The sequence below is a fragment of the Gracilinanus agilis genome, chromosome 3 (assembly GCF_016433145.1).
Source record: "Gracilinanus agilis isolate LMUSP501 chromosome 3, AgileGrace, whole genome shotgun sequence".
NCBI lineage: Eukaryota > Metazoa > Chordata > Mammalia > Didelphimorphia > Didelphidae > Gracilinanus > Gracilinanus agilis.
In genome coordinates this window covers 281,564,791-281,588,823 of record NC_058132.1, presented here as the reverse complement: position 1 = coordinate 281,588,823, position 24,033 = coordinate 281,564,791, and the positions used below count along the sequence as shown (strand labels likewise).

Here is a 24,033-nt window from a genome sequence, read left to right as displayed (position 1 = left end):
ATAAATGGGCTGAAGTCTATGGATGCTCTTATTAAGAACAGCCCTAGGTATTATGAGCCAGTGTGAGCTCCTGAGCCTGCTAATCTATTTAAAATGGAGGTTAGAGCCACCCCTGTAAGAGACTGTGCTGGGAAATGGCACTTGGTTGTGGACTCATTAGAGCACTAGGAGCTATAACAGGAGACAAGGCCAATTTAGCACCTGAATGCCCTCATCGTAGGAGGCCTTTCAGGAGGCTGCAGAAGAGCATAATCTCCAAAATTCAACTGGAGTCTTTCAGAGCCACAGCGGGGGATGAAACCAACTCTTTCTTATTGGGAATTGTGTTCAGAGAAGTGAGAAAGGATGGACATAACTCAGCACCCACAGGCATTTATCAGGAGACTAAGACAGAAATCGGGGGTTGAGGCAGAGTGGGACCTATTGCCAATCACTCCATTCAAAGAAGCAACAACAGCATTTAGAATAAAGAAGAAACAACCAAACAGTACCTACCCAACCTATGCAAATGTATCATATGGCTCAGATAAGTAACCAGAAGAAAATATTAAATCCAATGAAGAAATACTATGGGCTAATTGAGAGGCCAAAGCAAATAGAGAACAGAGTAATTCTGCAACAAGTATAAGCAGGTACCCACCCAAAGAAAAACAAAGCAAACAAACAAAAAAACCATGGCTTGGCCACAAGGATGATTGGAAGAAATGAAACTGGAGAAGGAAATGTAAAATGAAATAACTGAAATCAAAACCCTAGTGGAAAATATTGTAAAAGCAAACACAAGACTTAAGAAAAAATCACCCGTATATTTACTGGGTACTTAAATGATAAAGAAATGTATGTATTCCAAAATGGGAGAGGTGGGGAAAATCATGCAACTGTCCTGACTTGGTCTACTACAGATTTAGGAGGATCCTCAACTGGGCTCTTACTGCTGTTAGACAATCCTACTCTACCTCTCTAATCAGTTTGCTGTCTTACTCCCCACAGTAGGCCTTTTCATCCCTAAATAAACCTCTCATGGCTTCTCCCTCTCTCCCTGCCTCCTCAGCTGAGCATTTTGCTTCATATTTTGTAGACAAAATGAAGTAATTTGTTATAAGCTCTTTCTTCAACTTTAATGCTAGTGTTTTTCCTCTGTTGATTATGTCTTATTTATCCTGTGCATATCTTGTGGTACATGGTTTGTTTCCTTGTTTAGAATGTTATATCTTTGAGCACTGGCCGGTCATATAGTTGTTTATATAATGTTTCTCCTATTAGAGTTCCTTGAGGACAGAGACTGTCTTTTGCTTGCCTTTTTATCTTCAGTGCTTAGCAAAATGCCTGGCACATAGTAGGTGCACAATAAATGCTTACTGACAGACCCTCTAAACAATTCTTGATTTCCTTTTTGTCATCCATAACCTTTTGTTCCTCCAGAAGAAATTATCTTGTCTACATCTATAAAATAACCCTTAGGTAATTTAATTGTTATGGTTCTAATATATTAATTAATTTGTTTAATTAACACTACCATTTTATTATATTGGCATAAACCAATCATGTGCCAATTAGTCTCTTTCCAAATATTTAAATCTATATTTCTTAGAGGGGTTTAGAGATATATTCCTAGAACTCCTTTATGTTCTTTGCAAGTTGTCTGACAGTTATTTTTATAATTATTTTGAAATGAATTTTTATATAAATTCTTATGACTGAGAGGATTACCATCTTCAAAAATAATAGAGAAATTAAGAGGAAGAAGGGTTTGGTCTGGGAATGTGGGGTGGGAAGTTAATGAGTTCACTTTTGGAGATATCAAGTTTAAGATGACTATGAAATCTCTAATTTGAGATGTTCATTAGACAGTTGGAGATGCAAATCTGTAGGTTAGGAGATAGGTTTGGGCTGGATAAGTAGAGCTGAGAAACATAATCAATCATAATCATAGGAAGCTGATGATATAAATGAGTAAGGTAAGCAGAAACGGAGTAAAGAAGAGGGCCCATAAGGGCAATCTGCTGGAGAAGACAGAATGGAATATGGTCACTTATACATGTTATAGGGGATTTCTTTTCTTTCTTTCTTTTCTTTTCTTTTTTGGAATTTTAGAATATTTTTCTATGGTTACAAGATTATGTTCTTTCCCTCCCCTCCACCTACCCCCCTCCTGTAGTCGACATGCAATTCCACTGGGTTTTACATGTGCCATTGATCAAGACCTATTTCCATATTATTGATATTTACACTAGGTTGATCATTTAGAGTCAATATCCCCAATCATATCCCCATCAACCCATGTGATCAAGCAGTTGTTTTTCTTCTGTGTTTCTACTCCCAGAGTTCTTCTTAATATGGATAGTGTACTTTCTCTTAAGTCCCTCAGAGTTGTCCTGATGATTGCATTGCTGCTAGTAGAGAAGTCCATTACGTTGGATTGTACCACAGTGTATCAGTCTCTGTATATAATGTTTTCTTGGTTCTTCTCCTTTCACTCTGCATCAATTCCTGGAGGTCATTCCAGTTCACATGGAATTCCTCCAGTTCTTTATTCCTTTGAGCACAATAGTATTCCATCACCAACAGATACCACAATTTGTTCAGTCATTCCCCAATTGAAGGGTATCTCCAGGGGATTTCTTAAGCAAGGAGAAAGCCCATGTTTTCATGTAAGACAGGGATGAAAGAGGAAATCGTGGCAGAGGATACCTGCTTAATGTGAAAGGATGAGAAAGGGAGAAGAAAATATGATCTATCAGAGTCCTTTCATAGCTCTTTATTCAAGTTCTGCTTTATCTTTATAATTTTATTATATTTCTTTTTTATTTTTTGCTGTGCCATTATTCATTTATATTGTAGTTAATATGTATATTGTTTTCTTGGCTCTGCTCACTTCACTTTGCATCAATTCACAGCTCTTTATATACTTCTCTATGTTCTTCACACATATTTCTTATACTAATGTTCCATTACATTCATGTACCACAGTTCTACTTTGTTTCTAATTCTTAGCTACCATAAAAGTGCTGCTGTAAGTATTTTGGAATATATGAGGCCTTTTTGAAAAAAAATTATGTGTGACTTCATTGGAATATTAGCTTAAAAGGAGTCTCTAGTTGAAAGGGTATAGACATTTTGGTCATTTCATTGCATAATTTCAAATTGTTTTCCAAAATGGTTATATAATTTCACAGCTCCACCAACAATATTAGTGTGCCTCTCATTCATAACCCTTCCAATATTAACTATTGCCATTTTTTGTCATTATTTTCAGTTTGCAGGAGGTTTGGTGAACCTCAGGGTAATTGTGATTTTCATTTCACTTATTATTAGTGATTTGGAGCATTTTTTCATGTGTTTGTGACTACTTTGCAATTCTTCTTTTGAAGAATCTTTGTAGTTATCCTTTAACCATTTATCTATTAGGGAATGGTATAGATCCTTTTTTCTCTAGTAAAGAAATGGCAACAAAGTTGGTACCCATCAATATAGAATGGCTAAACACATTATGATACATGAATGCAATGTTAGTTTCATTGTGCCTTAAGAAATGATGGAAAGAGAGGATTCAGGGCATCTTGGGTATTTATGTCAAGTAATACAGAGTAAATTGAGAAGAGCCAAGAGAAAAGTGGCTTTATTTTTTGAAAAAAAAAACATGATAGTTTTAATTTACAATATTTATTCAGCATTGTAAAGTAGTAACAGCCTTGAAAGGCTCAATAACAATGATCAATATTCTGACCAACCATGACAGATCAGTCAATCAGTAAATATTTATTAAGTACCTAAATAATGAGCTATGCTGCCCACTTCCTAACAGAGAAGTAATAGACTAAAGTTACATAAGGAGACATAAAATTTTGAGCATGCTCATGTTGTTTATTTGTTTCGCTTAGCTAGATTTATTTGTTACAAAATATGTTGGGAGGGAAGAGAGAAGAGTTGAGAGAGAATTAGGGGGTTAACGATAGTAATCCCTGAAGAAGAGAGCATTAGCAAATTCTTTAAAAATCTTCAGAAGAGAATGGTAGGAATAAGTGGCCAGTGTTAAATATAGCAGTATTGAATTACTGGGCTAAATTGAATATATGATTTACAAAAAAACTGTAATAGGGATTCACTAGGATTCACAGACACATATAAAATAAAGGAATGTTCATGTTTGATATTTGTTAAGTTAATCACAAAAAAAGAAAATTTAAAAGTATACTGCTTAGGTGCTCAATTATAGTTTTGAATTAAATAATTTCAAAGTTGCATAGTAATTTTGAAGGCTGGTAAATTATTTTGTTTAATATTTTACAAAATAGAACAAGAGAGACTACTTAGATATAGTTACTTTAGCTAAAATTCTACTTCCATACTAAGGACATTATGCATCTAAACACAACTTTGGCAGGGATATTTATAGCCAAATCCTCTACCATATTTTTTAAAATAGAGAAAATGAAATAGTCATTATTCACTAAGTTTATCAAAAAGAAGGCAGTTGTCTAGAAGATGTATGTTCAGTAATGACTTCTACTTATCATCCTTGTATTGACTAACTTTTTCTAGGCTCAGAATCATACTTTTAGAATGGAAAGGGGAGATAGAGGCTTGTCTAGATCAGCCCTTTTCATTTTATAGATTTGGAGACTAAGTTTAAGTGACTTATCCCAAAGTCACATACGTGACAGTGAGAAAATGTTGATGTAGAAAAAGGAAATAACTTGCCCAATATCACAGTTCTATAGAGCCAAGATGTTCTAATTTCTAAGCCAGGGTATGTTTCCCAAACTAATAATAAAATGAAAGATGTTTTTAAGTCATTTTTTCATTGTCAAAAGGTGTTTTTTTGCTCTTCAACCTTCCAACCTCAAAAGGAAAAGTAAATGCTCTATAACAAATATTCATCAAGCTACACAAATTCTTAATATTGGTTCTATAAAAAAATGTTTCTCACTTTCCATATTTAATCCATCTTTAGGGAGTGAATAACATAATGAAAATATTAATGAAATTAATAAATTAAATGAAAGACAACAATCATGCTGAGGCCTTGGATACAAGTATAAAAACAAGACAAATCTTTTTCTTGGGGAATTTTCTAGTAAAAGAAGATAACATATAGATGAGTATGATGACAAGGGTATTTTGACTTGGTTACTTAAAAGGATGGTGAATGGAGATGCAGAGTGAGATGGCATGCCTTAAAGATGGTTGGATGACAGCTAGGATGGGTCTGGTTCAGGCTATTTAAGGAGAACTGTCATCACTCAGCAGAACTGGACCCTTAGGGTAAGAGTTGGAGGGTTGACTGGAGGTGATGCCTGAAATGGAGTGATATGGCATAAAGATGGCCAGAGCATTGTGCTTAGAGCCATTTTCCAGTAGCATAACAAAAATATCCACTGGATTCACTGGAAAAGGAAATGGCAAGCCACTCTAGTATTCTTGCTAAGAAAAACCCCATGGATAGTTATGGTCCATAGAGTCACAAAAGAGTCATTCATTGAATAACTAAATAATGAAGTGTTATAAAAGCATAATGTACTAGGAGATTTTAGTTTTATTTTCTATAATATATTAATATCTTTTTGAATAGCACCCTAATTTGTAAATATGTCTGTCTAAATTCTCTTCTCCTTACTCCCAAGTTTAGAAAAACATCTTCTCATAACAAAGCTCAAAAAAGTAAGAGAAAAAAAAGCATTTCAGGAAAACTTAGCGTATCAACCATCTCTGCAAGTATATGCAATGTTCTGTACTTATTAGTTCCCCACATCTTCAAAATGGAGGGAGGGTTCCCCTCCCCATTTCTCAGTTGGTATTTTTAGATACAAACTTATGAAGAAACAAAACATTTGAACACATAGACACAAATCTTTTTTTTTTAATTTGGTAGAAAATGGAAATAGGCAAGAAAGATAGTTTTAGTGTCATTTGTAGTCATTTTTAAGACAAGAAAATTAGGAAAGAATAAGTATATATTGTGTATAACTTTTCTAATAAAATGATCACATCTGGTACCAGTGATGTGTGTTGTAAATCCTAGACCTTTTGTTCCCCAAAACAATGAACCTTTTTAAGTATTTTTAAAAAGTACTTAAGAAAGTGTTTTTGGATTTAAAATTACTAAAAACATTGCTTGGGAAACATGGCTAAGGGCTTAGGTGGGATAAAATAAGAGATGAAAAAGAACAAAAGCTAAGTTGCAAAGGATTTAATAATGTTCTTAAGTATAATGGAACTAGGCCTCATATTCTCGTGCCTCCTTCCTCTCATTTGCATGAATATAAAATGAATTTTTGTTAAAGGAACAAATGGGTAGTCTTAGCTCAAATTTTGTGTTTTGTTCTCACTGTCCAGAAGACTCAGTTTGGGCCATAAGATTTCTTGTATAGGTGTCACTAACCAGGCTTCTAATTAGGTCATTTTCATGATATTGGCTTTTGGCTATAACCTTCTCTCATTAGAAAAAAGAAATCTCTTACTTGTGTAGGTCACCCCAAATCTCCAAAATAACTGCAAGAAAAAAGATTTGGGCAAGGCCTTCCTGCTGGAATGAGGGTGGGGAAAACTTTCTGATTGGAACAAACTGACTCTTTTATCCTTTCAAGTTTTCCCAAATGGACATTGAGGCTAGAGCTGTAATATTGACAGGTTTGTTCCAGTTTATAACCACATGGCAGGTCAAAGACATACCAGTACAAATCTTGACCTTAAACCTTCTAATCATCTACCTTCACTCACCTTTGCTTTTCTTGGGTTCATTCTCCAGTGATAATCAGCCTCACCTGCTTTCTGCATCCTCCTGATAACAAACCTAGGGCCATTGAATAACAAGTCAGCTCCTCACCTCAGTGGCTACAACTCTGAAGTAGGTCCTATTATAGTCCTTGAGGAAAGTGAGGATTAGAGAGGTAAATGACTTTCCCAGGGTGGTAAAACAGTAGATATCTTGGGCAGGATTTGGATTTAGGTCTTTCTGACTCTTCACTACTTGACTGCCTCCTTTCTGCTTTATTCCTCAAATATAGCCCTCCTTCTCTCTGACTGCTGTGACTACCCAGTCTCCTATCTATGACTACCCAGTGCATCATCTATGCCTCCTCTTCCTCCCCATCTGAAATGCTTCCCAAACATTGATTCTTTTTGAATTTCTGGGCCTACTAGCTTGTGCTAAGGTTATTTTCCATATCTACTCTGAATTTATCTTGCCTGTTTTGTTTTTAAAATGTTCTCTCCCCTGTTAAAGAATGGGAGCTCCTTGAGGGAAAGATTGTTTTTCTACTTATTCTTTATTTTCCTTCTGTTTAGCCCAGTATCTTGCAAAAGGTAAACAAGCCCTTAATAAATGCTTGTTGATTGGTTGGATTTTATCCTTTGTTTTCAAACTTCACCCTTTTCACCAGTTTCTCTGGCCTTGGGACTTCACTTAGTTCTGATCCTTCTTCTCTCTTCCTTTCAAAACCTCTACCAATTGGATTGGTTACTGTGAAATTACTTCTTCCACCTTCAGGCATTTGAAATGTCTCAAAGTCTGGGCTTTCCTCTATGGTCCAGTATTTGCCTTCTGTTCCCCACGTAAACTTTTCTCTCTTTATGGGCCAGCCCCAAGCTTCTACTTCATTGCTAGAATCTAGCTGATATGTGCTCTATAGAACCAATAAAGATTAGATAAAAATAAGAATAATAGCTTTTTTGTAGCACTTAGTACTTTACAAAGGTTACTTTGATCCGTTATTCTCATTTTGAAACTGAGAAGTGTCGATGGTGATTTAGCAATACTTATTTTAGAGTGATAAATATTCCTTAGTTCATGGTTAGATCCCTCTGCTCTGGGCTGAGGAGGGGGGAAACTCCTATAGATGACACTTTTTTCTTTTAATCATAAATACAAGCAAAAATAAATAGTATTACTACAAATATGTAGGTAGGAGACATACAATAAATTCTGGAAAAAACATGATATGTTTCCAGTTCCACATCAATATTGTCTCTTGAAATTTGTTCTTGACTTTGCTGTGGTTTTTAATTCTGCAGATTCAGAAACATTGAAATTTGTTCTTGAACTTAGATTATTTGACAGATCAGGAGAACTTATTAATTAAGCTTTTTCCTCCCTAACAATGGACAGTCAAAATGAACATAAGTTAGACCATAACTTTAAGGCAGTGGCTATTAAAGTGTATTTGGGGATCCATATTTTCATGTTGCTAAAACCAGCTTAGTGGTTCAGTGGATAGAATGCTAGGTCAGACCCAGAGTTAGAAAGACCTGAGTTCAAAATAGGTCTCAGATACTTCCTAGCTATGTGATTCCTGGCAAGTTTCTTAACCTCTGTTTGCCTCAGTTTTCTCATCTCTAAAATGGGGATAGCACCTACCTCTCAGGATTGTTGTGATGATCAAATGAAATAATATTAAAGCACAGTGTCTAGCCTTTAGGTGATTAATAAATGCTTGTTTCCTTCCCACCCCCACACATCATATATGTGTGAGGCCAGATTTTCTTCAGATACTTCAACTGAAACAATGTATTGCAACAGATTGAATGCAAAAAACAGATATGAGAATCCACCTGTCTTTGTCTTCTATTAAGCCAATCATTAAAGAGATTTGCAGAAATATGTAAAATAATGCCACTCTTATACCTTTTAATGAAATGTAGTTATTTTTCATAATTTTTTTCTATATTAAGAGGTAATAGATTTATTATTATTGTTTTTATTTAATAATTTTTTATTTTTTAGACAATTTAACATGGTTACATGATTCATGCTCTTACTTTCCCCTTTACCCCCCGACTCCTCCCCCCAAAGCTGATGCGCCATTTCCACTGGTTTTAACATGTGTCATTGATCAAGACCTATTTCCAAATTGTTGATAGTTGCATTGGTGGGGTAGTTTCGAGTCTACATCCCCAATCATGTCCGCCTCAACCCATGTGTTCAATCAGTTGCTTTTCTTCTGTGTTTCCACTCCTGTAGTTCTTCCTCTGAATGTGGGTAGTGTTCTTTTCCATAAATCCCTCAGAACTGTCCTGGGTCATTGCATTGCTGCTAGTACAGAAGTCCATTACATTCTATTTTACCACAGTGTATTGGTCTCTGTGTACAATGTTCTTCTGGCTCTGCTCCTTTCGCTCTGCATCAATTCCTGGAGGTCTTTCCAGTTCACATGGAATTCCTCCAATTTATTATTCCTTTGAGCACAATAGTATTCCATCACCCGCATATACCACAGTTTGTTCAGCCATTCCCCAATTGAAGGACATACCCTCCTTTTCCAGTTTTTTTGCCACCCCACCCCAAAAAGCGCGGCTATAAATATTTTCGTACAAGTCTGTTTATCTATGATCTCTTTGGGGGTACAACCCCAACAATGGTATGGCTGGATCAAAGGGCAGGCATTCTTTTATAGCCCTTTAAGCATAGTTCCAAATTGCCATCCAGAATTGTTGGATCAGTTCACAACTCCACCAGCAATGCATTAATGTCCCAATTTTGCCACATCCCCTCCAGCATTCATTACTCTCCCCTTCTTTCATTTTAGCCAATCTGCTAGGTGTGAGGTGATACTTCAGAGTTGTTTTGATTTGCATTTCTCTAATTATTAGAGATTTAGAGCCCTTTCATTATTATTGTTGTTTTTAGTGAATTAAGAAATAATTTAAAAAATTTGTTTTAATTTTTAATGCGCTAATGTTGAGAGAGACATAAACAAAAGCTTATTGAAGTCTTCAGTAGTGTAAAGGAATCTGTCTTATTAGTTTTATTTAACTTTTTTTCTCTTTTACAAACAGAGCCCTCAGCAATTGGAAGTAACCTGTAAATATCTGTAATCTAAAAACAAAACATCAATAAATTTTTTTAAAAGAATTCAAAGGGGTTCTGAGATCACAAAGTTTAGAAACTTCTACTTTTTAAAAATCATACTAAGATTTAAAAAAATTGAGTTCCAAATACTCTCGCTCTCTCCATTTCTACTCTCATTCACTGAGAAGACAAATAATATAATATCATTTAGAAATGTGAAGTTATGTAAAACATTTCCTTATTAGCCAAATTACAAAAAAAGGCAAGGAATAAAAGTGAAAATAGTATGTTTCTTAAGTAACAGTGCAGTGCCTGTTGGTTGCTTGACTCCTATTAGATTTGCCCACTGGTAACAATCAGATTATTGCTATTTTCCCCCCTTTAATATTGATCCTTCCTCCCCACATTCCACAAATTCATAGAAAAGGTCTTTTACTTTTAAATAGGGTATTATTTCTGCACTGATGGACAATAATGATATCAGTCAATTAAGAATGGAAATATAGTCATAATGTTATCATCCATAGTTTAAGCTATTTAGAGAAGCTATTTCATGATAAACTTCTAGGAAAATGACATGAGTAGACTTTCTTATTCCAAATAAATTGGAGATCCACTGAGAATCATTTTAATTATTCTAACAACTAAGTGCCGTAGGAATCAATGATTATCTAGGTCCTGTATAAAGGAAAAGATGTAACCCAAGTATTTTCTTCTAACACGTCTTTCTTCAGGCAAGTGCTACTTAGTTACCTATTATGGCTAATACAATATTGGACTCTCTTCAGTGATGTAAAGCGAAGCCTTAAATTTCAGAAACATTCAACTTTTTTAATCCTTCCTTTTTGAAGCAATGTAGCAGCATTGAGCTACTTTTACTCTTTCTTTTTGATATTTTTAGTGTCATTAGGATTATTTTAAGGAATGTGTACCTTAAATGGTTCAGAAGACATTGTGAGTTATTGGAGTCATGGCACTTGTTTATAGATAATGAAAAAGAGAGGAAGGGGCACAGCTAGGGTTACTGAACAAGTTATTGGCAGAACCAGAATTTTGGCCTGAAGTCTTCTAGGTTTCATGTAAAGTGTTCTTATACCAATTGTGATACTGTATCCTTTTTGCCTAAAACCACCAACCACCTTAAAAAAAATCCAAACACCTGAGTAGCTAAGTGTACATGGTTTGTTTAAGTAATTTCTTATTTAGTATGGTTATCTTTTTAGTGTGCCAGAAACCTTAATCATAATGGAGCTCATGAAGAAAACCTGGGTGAAGAAGAGAAATTATGAACAGAATAAAAAACTAATAACTTTTCAATTCACTCATTTGAATTGATAGTGAGTATATATATATACTGACAAAAGGATAGAAGCAGGAAGTAGGAGAAATGATCTTACTTAAAATGTGAATAAAAACATTGAATATCCACTTTAAGCAAAATACTGATTTCTGATGCTAACAGTTAAATTATCTTTTTTTTTTTAATTTTCTGACAGGTGCTATACTTGGCAGATCAGAAACACAGGAGTGCATCTTCTATAATGCTAATTGGGAAAAAGATAGAACTAATCGTACTGGTGTTGAACCTTGTTATGGTGACAAAGATAAAAGACGACACTGCTTTGCAACCTGGAAAAATATTTCTGGCTCAATCGAAATAGTAAAGCAAGGTTGTTGGTTGGATGATATTAACTGTTATGACAGGTAAGTAAACAAAAGTTTATGTGACTTTCCGAAATATTTTTTAGTGAGCAATTGTTACAGAGTAATAATACAAAGTATTTTAATGAGTTACTCTGTTTCTATGTCTTCTGATTGAATGATAGGGTTGGAGTATTAGTAAGTCAGCCAGCATTTTGGAAGCATCTTATGAACCAGGACACTGTGCTGATCACATAGTACAGTGCAAAGAAAGCAGCATGGCCAGGAACCTCTGCCATCTGGGACTTTAGAGCAGAGGTGTCAAACTTCTGCTGCAGTGCCTCTGAAACAGATTACAATGTAATTGGGCAATATTAAACAAAATACATAAAAATATAGAGTAACATAGAGAATGCTAATTTGTGTTTGTTTTTTAGTTAATCTGTAGCCCTTAGAAATATGTTTCTATTTGCGTTTTATACTACTTCTTTAGATGAACATTGATCTGGAGCTGAAAGGGACCTCTGAAACCACTTGACTCTCATTTTAAGATGAGGTAACTGAGACTAAGAGGGGTTAATAACTTGCTCAAGGTTTTATAGATAGCTTTAAGCATCTATGGGATCCTAAATCAAAGACCCCTAACTGTTTTTAAAGAAATAATTCCACATGAAAATAGGGATTTGTCTGAAAACACTGGAGAACTCCATAACAGATTTAAATACAAATGCACAAAAGATAGAAATGAGGCCAGGTAATAAATGGTGAACATAAGGTGGCACAGTGCTGTAAAAACAGTTGTCAGGACAGCTAACACTCAAAATGAGTTAAGAGAAATGAAGGACAACAAAAGAATTTGTGCTGTTTGAGCTACATTAGGAGAGAGAAGAGGATCCAAGAGGGAGAGGACGTTTCATAGGCATGGATGGGACAATGGTTTACTTGCTATTGAGGTTGGGCAAACCTGCTCAGTTCATATTATAGTCCCATGTTCTCTGTCAATGATAATGACCCTTGCTCTAGAAATGACTAAGAAAAGAGTTTATATTCAAGATAAGTGAGGATATTGTAATAAAGTACCTAGTTAGCTTCACTTGATGAATTCAGATCACTCAAATGAATTACATCTTGACTAATAAAAGAAAGTTCAGATGTGGTTGAGGAGTCACTGTCAGTGATATTTGAAAGATCACAGAAAATGGAAATCCTGTTACAAAATTGGATCAGGGAAAATGTCCTGATTTTCAAAAAAAGGAAGAAAACACTCTGCAAACCATAGATAACTTGTCAACTTGATTTTGCTCTCTGGGAAAACTCCAGAATGGATCATTGAAGACCTGCCTGGTGAACATCTAAAAAGGAAAGCTATGTTTATAGAGAGCAAGCATGGTCTTATCAGGACAAATCATGCCACTCTACTCACATTTTCTTTTGTTTGTTTGAATTTAATATAAATTTGTACCCCTCTTAAAAGGGAAGAGGGGTACAAATTTATATTTTTATCTTGATTGTAAAACCTTTGTGGCAAAAAAGAGGAATACCCTCAATGGCGCCTTGTCAATGTGGCTATCAATCATTTTTTAGTGTGTTAAGAAACATCCAAATGAAGTTAGACCTTGCTTGAAATGTATAATGTTTTTGGGCCCTTATACACCCTGGTGAGACAATCCTGCAATATATAGATATTATATATGGGATGATTCATTGGGGAAACGAACATATCAGAGAGGGGATTATGTAAATTTAATATAAACTTGCATCCCTTTTTCTTTTTAAGAAGGAAAGTTTTGAAAATCCATTTCTCAGTCCAGTCTCAAATCCATCCTTTGATTGGGTGCACATGCGTACTACGGGAGGATGGATGCCAGAGGCTTCATGGCTGTCTGACATTTTTTAAGACACTTGCCTCTTGAACCATGTGGCTCCTGGTGTCCATAAAGCTGGCCTCTAACCTGGACTGAAGCCAAATCTGTCCAACCAGGGAGGCATGGAAGGAGTGATGTCACCAGGGTTATAAGTTAGGGAATGAGGAAGCATTGCAGTCTCTTAGCTAGTGTATGGAGGCACAGATTAGCTAGATGGCTGGCCATGTGATTATGTGCCTTTTCTCTCCCAACCTGCTTTCACTATCTGATAAATAATTATAAATTAATATAGTCTCCAGTGAATTTTAATCCTAACATTTTGTGGATTTCTAAACTGGTAGATGAAAAAGATGCTATGGATGTAGTTTACCTATACTTGAGCAAAGGTTTATATAAAATATTTCCTACTATTTTTGTGGAGAAGGTGGAGGAGTTTGAGTTGGATGACAATTAAGATTAGATGCATTTAGAAGTGTTTGGATGGCCTTCCTGAAGGTTTATTGTAGGTTGTGTGGTCACTAGGGCAGGATGTTTCTAATATAGTACAGTAGTAATCTTGGCTTGGCCCTGTGCTGTTTTACATTTTTATCAGTCATTGAAATAAAAGCATAGATAATATTCTCACCAAATTTGCAGGTGGCAAAGTTAAGAAGGATAGCAAACAACACTAGATAACAGAGTTATGATCTAAAAGCATCTTCTCAGGCTTAGACCATTGGATTGAATCTATGGAATTCAAGAGGTATAAATGTCTTAGGTTTGAGCTCAAAAAATTCATCTCAGAAGTAGAAGATGTAAGGCACAGTTGGATAATAATTATACTAGAAAAGATCTGTGGATTTCAGGTTCAGTATAATAAGTCAGTAGAATGACCTGGGCTTTATGAAAAAAGGAATATCTTCTGGGATTAAAGTGAGCCCATCTATACTGCTGTGTCAGACTTCCAGTGTTGTTCAGATAGAGCTTAATAAGGAGATTGATGAGTTAGTGAACATCTAGAGAAGGGCTACAGGAAAGATTCTGGGTCTTTAGGCCATTTAATATGAAGATTGGTTAAAGGACATGGGGATGTTTAGCCTGGAGAAGAAAAGAAAGGGACAGTGTAACTGTCTGCATGAATTTGCACGGTTATCATATCAAACAGTAACTAGAGATCAGAATCAGGATAGAAGGTGCAAAATGTCCAATTTAAGTTTTTGTCAAAAAAAGTTTCCTGACAATTAGGATATTCCGAAAGTAGAATATGTGTTTCAGGCAGAAGCTAAACTACCACTCCTTAGCCTTTTTCAATTGATTGGCCCCTCCTGAGGGACCATTTTGGAAACTGATGAATCTCAGACAGTTATCAAATGTTAAAAGCTAAACTCAATTCAGAGTACTCATTGAAAACTGGTTATGTCATCTATAATGACTAGTTCATTGACACGATGCGCCTTTATAGCTTCAACATTTTTGAGTTTGCTAGTGTTTAAAAGTTTTGTTTTTTAAACAGGGACTATGATTTCTTGGGTATAAGGAATTCCAGATGAGAAGCTTTTTACAGTCTTAGAGAGATATTAACTGTGGGAAACAAGAGGTTAATGTAACTTTCTCAGGGTGACACAACTTCTATGTGACAGAGGCAAGGACTTTGAACACATTTCTTCCTGGTTCTAGGACTAGCTCTCTATCACATCACTATGCCTTGCTATTTCTCATCTTAAGCATCAGCTTTTCTAAATAAGATTAAAATGAGTAGGACTACAGGAAAAAGCAGGAGAAGGAAAAGAAGAGCTTAAAAATGCACAAACATAAGGAGCCAGGGTATATCAAACAAAAATTTAGATAATCAAAAATTAAATTTTGTAAAAATTGGTCAGCTTTTATTTAATTGTAGTAAGTGTCTGTAGTCGGAGACTTAACTATAAATTCTATATATGAAATACATTCACCTTTTGCTGTTTACTAAGTAGATGATCATTGGTATTACCTTTTAATTAGAATTTAATTCTACCAGAATTTCCTGAGGGTTTCTTTAGAAGCGCATAAGCTTTAGGGCTGAATGTACTTGTAGTTGTGAATTCAACATCTTAATCTAATGAATACTACAGATTATTTAAAAATACATCTTAAATTTATTTGACGAATTTTCAACTAACCCAGTTTAAAACAACTAAGAGATACTCAATAATTTCATTGCTTTGTGTTGGTTGTGCACAAGTCTGATGTTGAAGGTCTGAGTTTGCTTTATTACTTACATTTACTTTGGTGGAATTCATGTGCTTCATCCTAATGTTTGTCTACAAAATAAATTTTAGTAACTTCATATTTACTTTTGTTTTGTGTGGAGTTCTCAGAAAGGTAGAATGCTTTTTTAGTTAGATATTTATACAGTTGAGTGATATCTGTATGCTTATTACCCAATGTGTTTAGGGAATAGAAACCTGCTACTGTAAAAGTGACATAGCACATTCCAAAGCCAAATACAATTGAGTTTTAGAATCTACTGCTCCCTTCCATTAACTTGAATTATAGAATTGATAGTATGCTGTTCTCTTCTTAACAGGTGGGGAAGGGAATTTTATTTCACATTATCTTTTAGAGAAGATATTCTTAGAAAGTCTCAAATACTAATCCATATATTGTAATTTTCAAGGATTTCAAAAGATACGTTTTTTTCATTGTGGTTGCTGTTCCCTTCACCAACTTCATATTACAGTCCCTCACTATCATCCTACTAGAACTTCATGTTTTGCTGTTGCTAACACCTAGTATTCAACCTTTTAATAAACCTTTCTGAACTTAGTATAGTTTTAAAATAACAGTCTCCTTTGCCATATGTCAATTTGCTAAAACCTATTTTGCACTTCCTTGATTACTTAAAATTACTTCTATACCACAGAGAGGCATCTTAATAATATTTCAGCATAACTAAACAGGAGGACACCTTCTCACAACTTTTTCATTTAAAAAAATGAAAGAAAACAAAAATTTTAGATCATTCTCATGATAATTATTATAAAACATCAAGGAAGCAAGAAATTAAATTAAAGATAGATCTTTTGATCAGAAGAGATCCAGAAACAAGATGTGTCATTTTTGTGAAATGAATCAGTAAAAATACCCAATTTAACATATTTATTTTAATGCTAATAATCTTTTTATAAAACTGTTTATAGTTTATAAATAAAAATACCTCAATATTAGTTCTTTTTCTTTCCTTTTTGTTTATAGGAACGATTGTGTTGAAAAAAAGGACAACCCTGAAGTGTATTTCTGTTGCTGTGAAGGCAATATGTGCAATGAAAGGTTTTTCTATTTTCCAGAGATGGAGATCACAATACGTAAGTCAGCAGAGGGAAAAGCCCAACTAACAAGCCAGTTTATCTTTTTATGATTTTTGACTGTGGGTTGGTAAGATTTAGATTTATCCCTTTTTCACTACTTTTCTTCCCTTTCTAAGCTTTTGAGGCTTTAGGAAATATTTATTGATATAGAACTTTGTACATCAGTTTTAAATGTGATTTTTTTTCTTATCTCCAGCAACTTCCAATCCAGTTACACCCAAGCCACCCTTGTTCAGCACCTTGCTTTACTCGTTGGTACCCATCATGCTAATTGCAGGAATTGTGCTGCTTTCATTTTGGATGTATAGGCATCACAAGTTGGCATACCCTCCTGTACTTGTTCCAACCCAAGTAAGTTATTCTTTTATGCTTATTTTACTGTTGTTACAAAACAGTGTATGTTTAGGATTTTTTTTTTTTTGGTAAGAAAGTTTGTTTTAGGATTTTAAAGTAATTGAAAATCTAATTTTATTTCTCTTTTGCTAAATACGAGTGCACATAGTAAAATATGACTTAGTGAAAGCCTTTTTGGGGGCATTAAGAGCAGTTTCCTTTTTTGAGTTAGTTTATACAGTTAAATCATATAGAGATATTGGCTAATTCTTTTGTTGTTAATTTGTCTTACATCCCTTCTATCCTAGAACTTGAGGTAGGATGGATAGGTGGTGAGGTGGGAAATGGGACAACATTCCATTTTTATTAATTTTTTTTTGTGGAAAATTTTGTGTTTTTTTCCCCATCACTTCTGGGAGGGTAAAAATAATTCCAGAATGCATCCTGTTAGACTTCTTCCTTTTTACCCACTCATTCATGGGAAGCAGAGGCTGGGAGAAGGAGGAGATAACCATTACAATTCTTTTTTCCCTTCCCTCCAACTTAGCTTCTTCTTCAAATACCTACCTCAGAATCTTTCTTGATAAATGATTCTCACCTAGATGAAGTAAAACTAGTAAGAAAGTTCTGGCTTGTAGAATGAGATTTCTTTGGGAAGAAGTAATAGCCTAAAAATCTGAGGATATACTTACAAGAAAGAGCATCAGAATAACACTGAGGTATTACGTTGTTGTTTAAGCATAAAAGAGGGTGGTTACCTAAAGTAAAAACCCTTGCATCTTTTTTATCTGTACTTCTTTCTTGATTGAATCTTACCCTCTAATAATGTCTCCTAAACATTTTTAGTGGTGGTTGACTTTCTGAGTCTCACTCCTAAGAAAGTTACTGATAGTTTAGTTTGGGATGATCATATTAAATAAACTAGGTTTTTCTCACTTTGGATCACAGGAACATATGATACTGTGTAAAACAGGTATGCTACTATGGCCTAGAAAGTCAAATGCTAGATTATGCTAGTTCCAGATTTCTCTGAACCCTGGGCTATTTGTGTTTTTTTTTTGATTTAGAGATCAGATTACCTTATCCTTCTGAACCTCTTGCTTTATCTTTGTCTTTATAATACCTATAGAATTATTGGTTAAACTTTGCTGAAAGAAATGGTCATTTTATAATTTTATGTCCAGAACAACTTTTTGCCCTGAAGACTTATTTGTATAGTACATTTTTTTCCTCTTGCCTTAAAGTGATTTTTTTTTTGGCATTAGCTCCTTGATCCCTTAATCTACATCAGATTTAAAAAAAGGACACCAGAGTAAAATGCCCAAAAAGTAGTATTCAGTTTCTAAACTTTTAAATAGCTGAGGTTTTAGATACAGTTGAAACGATTGATTGATTTGTGATAATAGAAGTTTGTACTTGTATTAAAAACTGATTCAACCAACATTTATTAGACATTTGCTGTTTACAAAACACATTAAATACCAAATTAGGTAAGTAGCAGGGGGAATGAGTTATAAATACAAATAATTCATTATATTAAGTGCATTAGAGAGCTGCAAAGCAAAGAATTATTTGAGGTTTGATGATAAATGGGCCTTTATTAACAAGGTGGGGGGACTGTCAGTGAAAGATTCCTGGAGGAGATGACATTTGAACTGGGCTTTAAAGGTTGGGTAAAAATTCAGTAAGTGAAGAAATGGAGGGAAAATATCCCTGCAAAAAGGAACAGTGTAATTGAAGGCTGGCAAGAGAGAAAGTGAGCACAAAGTTCAAAAGAAGGAAAGAGCAGATCATTATGTAGAGTATAGGGAGTATGATGCAATACTGTGAGAAAACCACAACAATTTACCAAGCACCTTTCTAATAGCAACCTTAGGAGGGAGGTAGTGCAAATATTACCTCATTTTTACAGGTGAGGAAACTGATGCTCAAAGGACTTATGTTACGTGTCAGATTTGGGATTCACACCCAGTTCTCTTAAGTATAGTACTTTTTCCCAGTGTGCCAAAATACCTAAAGAGCATTTAAGTCACTTGATTTTCTTATATCTGATACAGACTTCAGTTTGGCCAGCCATTGTATGTAGTTTGCCTTTTTTTTTTTCTGGCAGAACCATTGTTCTCTTTATCTTAAGATTTCAAATATGAAATTATATAATAAATGTCTAAAACTAGCATTCTGGGTTCATAGGCATGATCATAAATTTAAGGTTCACAATAATAATATGAAAACTTGTTAGGTAACATGTAAGGGATATTTTTTCTTGAATCTTGGGTGGCATGAAATTATCAGGCAGTTTTCTTTTGGAGACTATCTGTTTGAAGCTTTTGGCTTTTTAAAATAAATACACTCAGAATCATTCATAAAGAATCTAGAGACAACTGTCTCTATAGAACTTGGATTATTTGTCCTCATGCCTTTTACTTTAAATATATTCATTTGACATATCTGTTACTGCAGTGATTCTTTATTTTGAATTAGTATAAATTGGGTGGTTTGTTGAGAGGAGAGAGAATAAGTTCGGTTTTGTGAATTATATTTAAGTGGACATTTTCATTCCTCTCTTGTTAATATGTTGTGAAAGAGGAATGTTGCCACCAAGCATAAATGAACTGCCCAACTGTCACAGAAAAAGTGGCACATACTTTAAATATTATTTATTACTTTGTATATAAATGTGGAGTTCTGTAGGGACTCCTTTTAATTTTACTTATGCAAAGTTAGATAGGTGGTCTTCTATTTCAGAAAATAGATTTTTATTCCATTTAACTTAATGGATATTCCCTTCATTTTGTGCCATTTATATAGTACATATCACCTTTGAGAATTCACAAAAAGATTTATTTATTTTAGTCTTATACATCATTGGCCTTAAGATACTGTGTAATTTTCTTCTTCTTGAAGATAATTCATCAAAATATTCAGTATTTATGGAATGCTCATTATGTGTACAAAATTCCACTAGCTTTTGAACTACATTTCATGGAAGATAATTTTCTTATTTTTAATGATTTAAATATTAAATTGTACACATTAATGCTAACATATATGGAACTGAAGAGAATCTAAAACATAGAAACAGAAGGCACAGTTATATTTTGCACACAATTTGATCCTTTAAAACAATGATTCTCAAATTGGGTGTTAAGGACACACATGAGAAGATTATTAAAGTGTATGTTTACTCACGTGTATGTACACATGCATACGTGCATCTGTGTATATATGTGCATATATCCTTGTCCACATATAGGTACATTTATATCCCAGGGCTGTTGGATTGGCCTGACTACAGTGCTTCTTGAACTGTAGCTGCTGTGTATTTTGAACAAAGTACTTTGCTTTCCTTGAAGCAGGCAAATTTTTGGGGGTGGCATGTGTGTGTTGTATGTGTGTTGTGAGAGAGAGAGAGAGAGAGAGAGAGAGAGAGAGAGAGAGAGATGGGGGAAAGAAAAAGAAGCATGAAAAAAAGTACCTTACTTAGTTCATTGGGGAAGCAAAGTGATTTAGTGGAAGGAATGCTGGATTTGGAGTCAGAGGACTGCGGTTTAAGTCTTGCTTCTTTGAGTTACTTTTCTTATTATTGAATAAGTCCCTCCATATCTCTGTGTCAGTTTCTTTATGTGTGAAATAAAAGAGGTTGGACTTGATGACTTCTAAGATTTTTTTCTTGCTCCAAATCTGTAATTTTATGATTTTTTGGAGAATTAATTCCATGTAGTTAGTAACTTGCATTTTGTGCATTTTTACTCCTTCATATCCCTATGTTAAAAATTCAGCACTAATGTTTGATGTCACGTAGAGAACAAAGATCTTTCTTACAGGTTTGCCATACATATTTGCTGTGGTAATTTCTGTGATATTTTTACTCCAGAGTTCAATCAGGACAGTAGGCTGTAAAATAATAGTTACTCTTTCTTTACTCAGTTAATTTTTTTCCCTCAAAGCTTTGAGCAAAATCTGACTGTATATATCACTTGGCACCAAATGAAAGCAATGATTTATATTAAGGTTGCTATAAGACTGTTAGTATTCCAACATAAAATAGTTTATACTTCAGTATAGCATTGGAAAGCTTGCTTACAACTTGTTGTATTTGAGAAGAAATTTATAGTGACTGATGAGTGAACACTAAGAGCCTTATTTGTGTTCTCCATTCAATTATCTAAGCTTTCCTTTTTCCTCATGAGTGGTCAGCAGTCCTTTGGGAAATTTTATAGAAAATTGAACATTCATGTATATTTTTCCTAAGAATCCATCTTTGTGAATGATATTAAATGATTGTTTTCACCCAAGGCATTTATAGTTGCTGATTGTTAGCATTGTGAGGCAGTGATGTGGGGCATAAATATCTTTTAGACTGAGTTCTGAGAATGAGGATCTCAAATCATAATACAGGATTGTCTGTCATATGAAATTGAAAAAAAAGTTAGGCATGCCTATTCTAATGAGAGAGAGAAATGGGCTTTACTGCCCATTGCATTTGGATGGGGGAAGTGTAAATATGCTCAGATTATTATTCATCCTACTGTCACTGTATCTGCAATAAATGAAAGGTGAAGCCTTAAATAGTTGAGATTTCTTTTGTTAGGTGAAATCAGTCCAAGTTATCCTGATTTTGTGAACCTCAAACTGTCAACTGAAACATCTTTTAATTCAGACTGCAAGGTGATAGCTTTCTTTGTTTATAGGCAGTGAAATCCTTCATAAACGTCAGTGGATAAATTGAAGGTAAATAGTTTTCCTGGGTTAATGAGTCATGGATTTACAATGATACTGATGTATGGACTCTCATTTAAAACAAAACAAAATAAAACACCAAACCCGACCTTTCAGTGCCTGGATGTCACTATAATCTTTATGAAGTTTCTTGCATCTTTTGTAGAACTTCTAGTAAGCTCAGGTTCCTCACTCAGACGATTCTTATTTGTAGTTGCATAGTTAGATGTTGGCCTTGCCTAGCCATGTTATGAAGAGAGGAAGGCTGCATTCTTTTCTTTTTTCTGGACTTGCTTTCTTTCTGTGCTCTGTTCCTTTCACATCCATTTCCTTCTGAGTATTTGGGACTCAACAAATAAATGTTAATTTTCAAGGGATGTGATGCCTGTGTGCAAAAGGCCAAGAGCATTTAGAATTTTTTGTTATTAATTTACAAATGACCTAGGATTTATATTTTCTCACCATGGAGGTCAATTATAGGAAGACATTGCTTCAGCCTTTTTGGGCAATAATTGGAGTATGAGAGATGAGGAGTACAAATACTAACTGATTCTAGATTTTTAGTGATATTGGAGAAGAGCAGTCAGGTTGGTTGTATGTTGAAGGAAGGATCCTAGAATTTTCTAAGACAGTAAGGTAACCTGGAGGTACATCTGGATATTGGGGAGCTAACTTCATAGCATTTCAGTTGACTTATTTAAGAATATAACATTCCAAGTTAACATTGGAAGTATTTTATTAAAGCATGCTTTATGTTTCAACCTTATAAATATACATCTTGAAATTCTTTATATGTTTTTACTTTTGTTCATGAACTATATTATATTGTTCACTGAAGTTTTCTTCATTGAATATGGCTTATTTCAGAAAATGATTGCAGGATTTCATGAAAAAAGGATAATGATATATAAAGGGATAGATGTACATTGAATTAACTTAATTTTTTTGTGAGTTCACTACAGTTTGTAAACAAGTATAAATAATTTTACTAGATATATGTATGGCTCTTCCTAACCTGACTTACATAACTGTAGTAATAAAATTAAAATTATCCAATGTAATCCATCATAAATTTTAGGGTGTGTAGGCAAGGCACTACTTAAACAGCATGTTTTTTAACCTTTCCCTTCTATCTTGGAATCAATATTATGTATAGTTCCAAAGCAAAAGAGTGAAAAGAGCTAGGCAATGGAGGCTAAGTGACTTGCCCAGTGTCATACAGCTAGGAAATACATGATGCTATATTTGAATTCAGGGCCTCCTATTTCTGGGGCTGGCTCTCAATACACTAAGCTACCTAGCTGCCCTGAACAGCATTCATCATAAGCACATTCAGTTATCACCTTTTTAACTGTTTGTTTCAGTTAATCTTTTTTGTTCAATTTAGACTTTTATATAATTTTAAACAGAAATAATGGTCAACTATAATTTTCTCTTGAAAATTAGCTACTTGGGGAATCTTTTAACAAGGGACACAATTTTAATAATCACAGGTCTGGTTATTTCTCTTAAATGTAATAGATTCTTCATTGTTGTTATTATTTAAAATGGTAATTTTAAGCTTGCCAAATATATACAATCTTGGATTTGGCAGGAACTCTCTAGGTCATCTGTTTGACCCATATCTGAGCACAAAGCTTTGACTGGTGGTCACCTATGCTATCATTCAAGATTGCAAGGAATGGAGAACTGGTCTTTGTGTGATGTGATTTCAACTCACCTAATCATATACTGAGAAGGCAATAGCAAAAATATTATATCTAAAAATATGGTTCCAGAACTGAACACAGTTCTTCAGTTGTCATCTGTTCAAGGCAGAATACAGAAGAACTGTTTTCTTTCATGTCCTAGGTGCTATTCTTCTATTAACATAACCTAAGATTGAATTTCATTGGTGTTTTATAATTTTATCACAATCACATTTTACTCATGTGAAAAACAATTATTTAAATAGTGTTGAAGACTGATATTCCACTCATTTAAAAAAACCCTTGTAACAGATAAGCATAGTCAAACAAAACAAATTCCTCATTGGCCACATCTAAAAATATATATCTCGTTCTTCATTTTAGTCCATCACTACTCTATCATAATATCAACAGCATTCTTCATCATCAGACCTTTGGAATTGTGGTTGATTATTTCATTGATTAGAATTTTTAAGCCTTTCAGAATTACCTTTTTCAATATTGATGTTATAATATAAATTGCCCTCTTGATTCTGCTCACTTTATTCTATATCAGTTCATGAAAGCTTTCCTAGGTTTCTCCAAAACCATCTCTTCATTTCTTAGAGCACAATACTATTCTACCACATCAGTATATCATAATTTGTTTAGCAATTGCCCAATTTGTGAAAACC

General features: G+C 34.3%; 1 protein-coding gene across 1 annotated transcript in view; it reads left to right on the top strand.

Annotated features, from left to right (window-relative positions):
• Nucleotides 1–11,286: 11,286 nt before the first annotated feature.
• Nucleotides 11,287–24,033, top strand: part of ACVR2A (activin A receptor type 2A) — a 44,063-nt gene continuing 31,316 nt past the window's right edge. Inside the window, exons 1-3 of the mRNA XM_044669889.1 lie at nucleotides 11,287–11,491; nucleotides 16,507–16,616; nucleotides 16,816–16,970. Of these exons, the coding sequence (XP_044525824.1) occupies nucleotides 16,568–16,616; nucleotides 16,816–16,970 (204 nt within the window). The 5' untranslated portion in view covers nucleotides 11,287–11,491; nucleotides 16,507–16,567. The remainder of the gene's footprint in view (nucleotides 11,492–16,506; nucleotides 16,617–16,815; nucleotides 16,971–24,033) is intronic.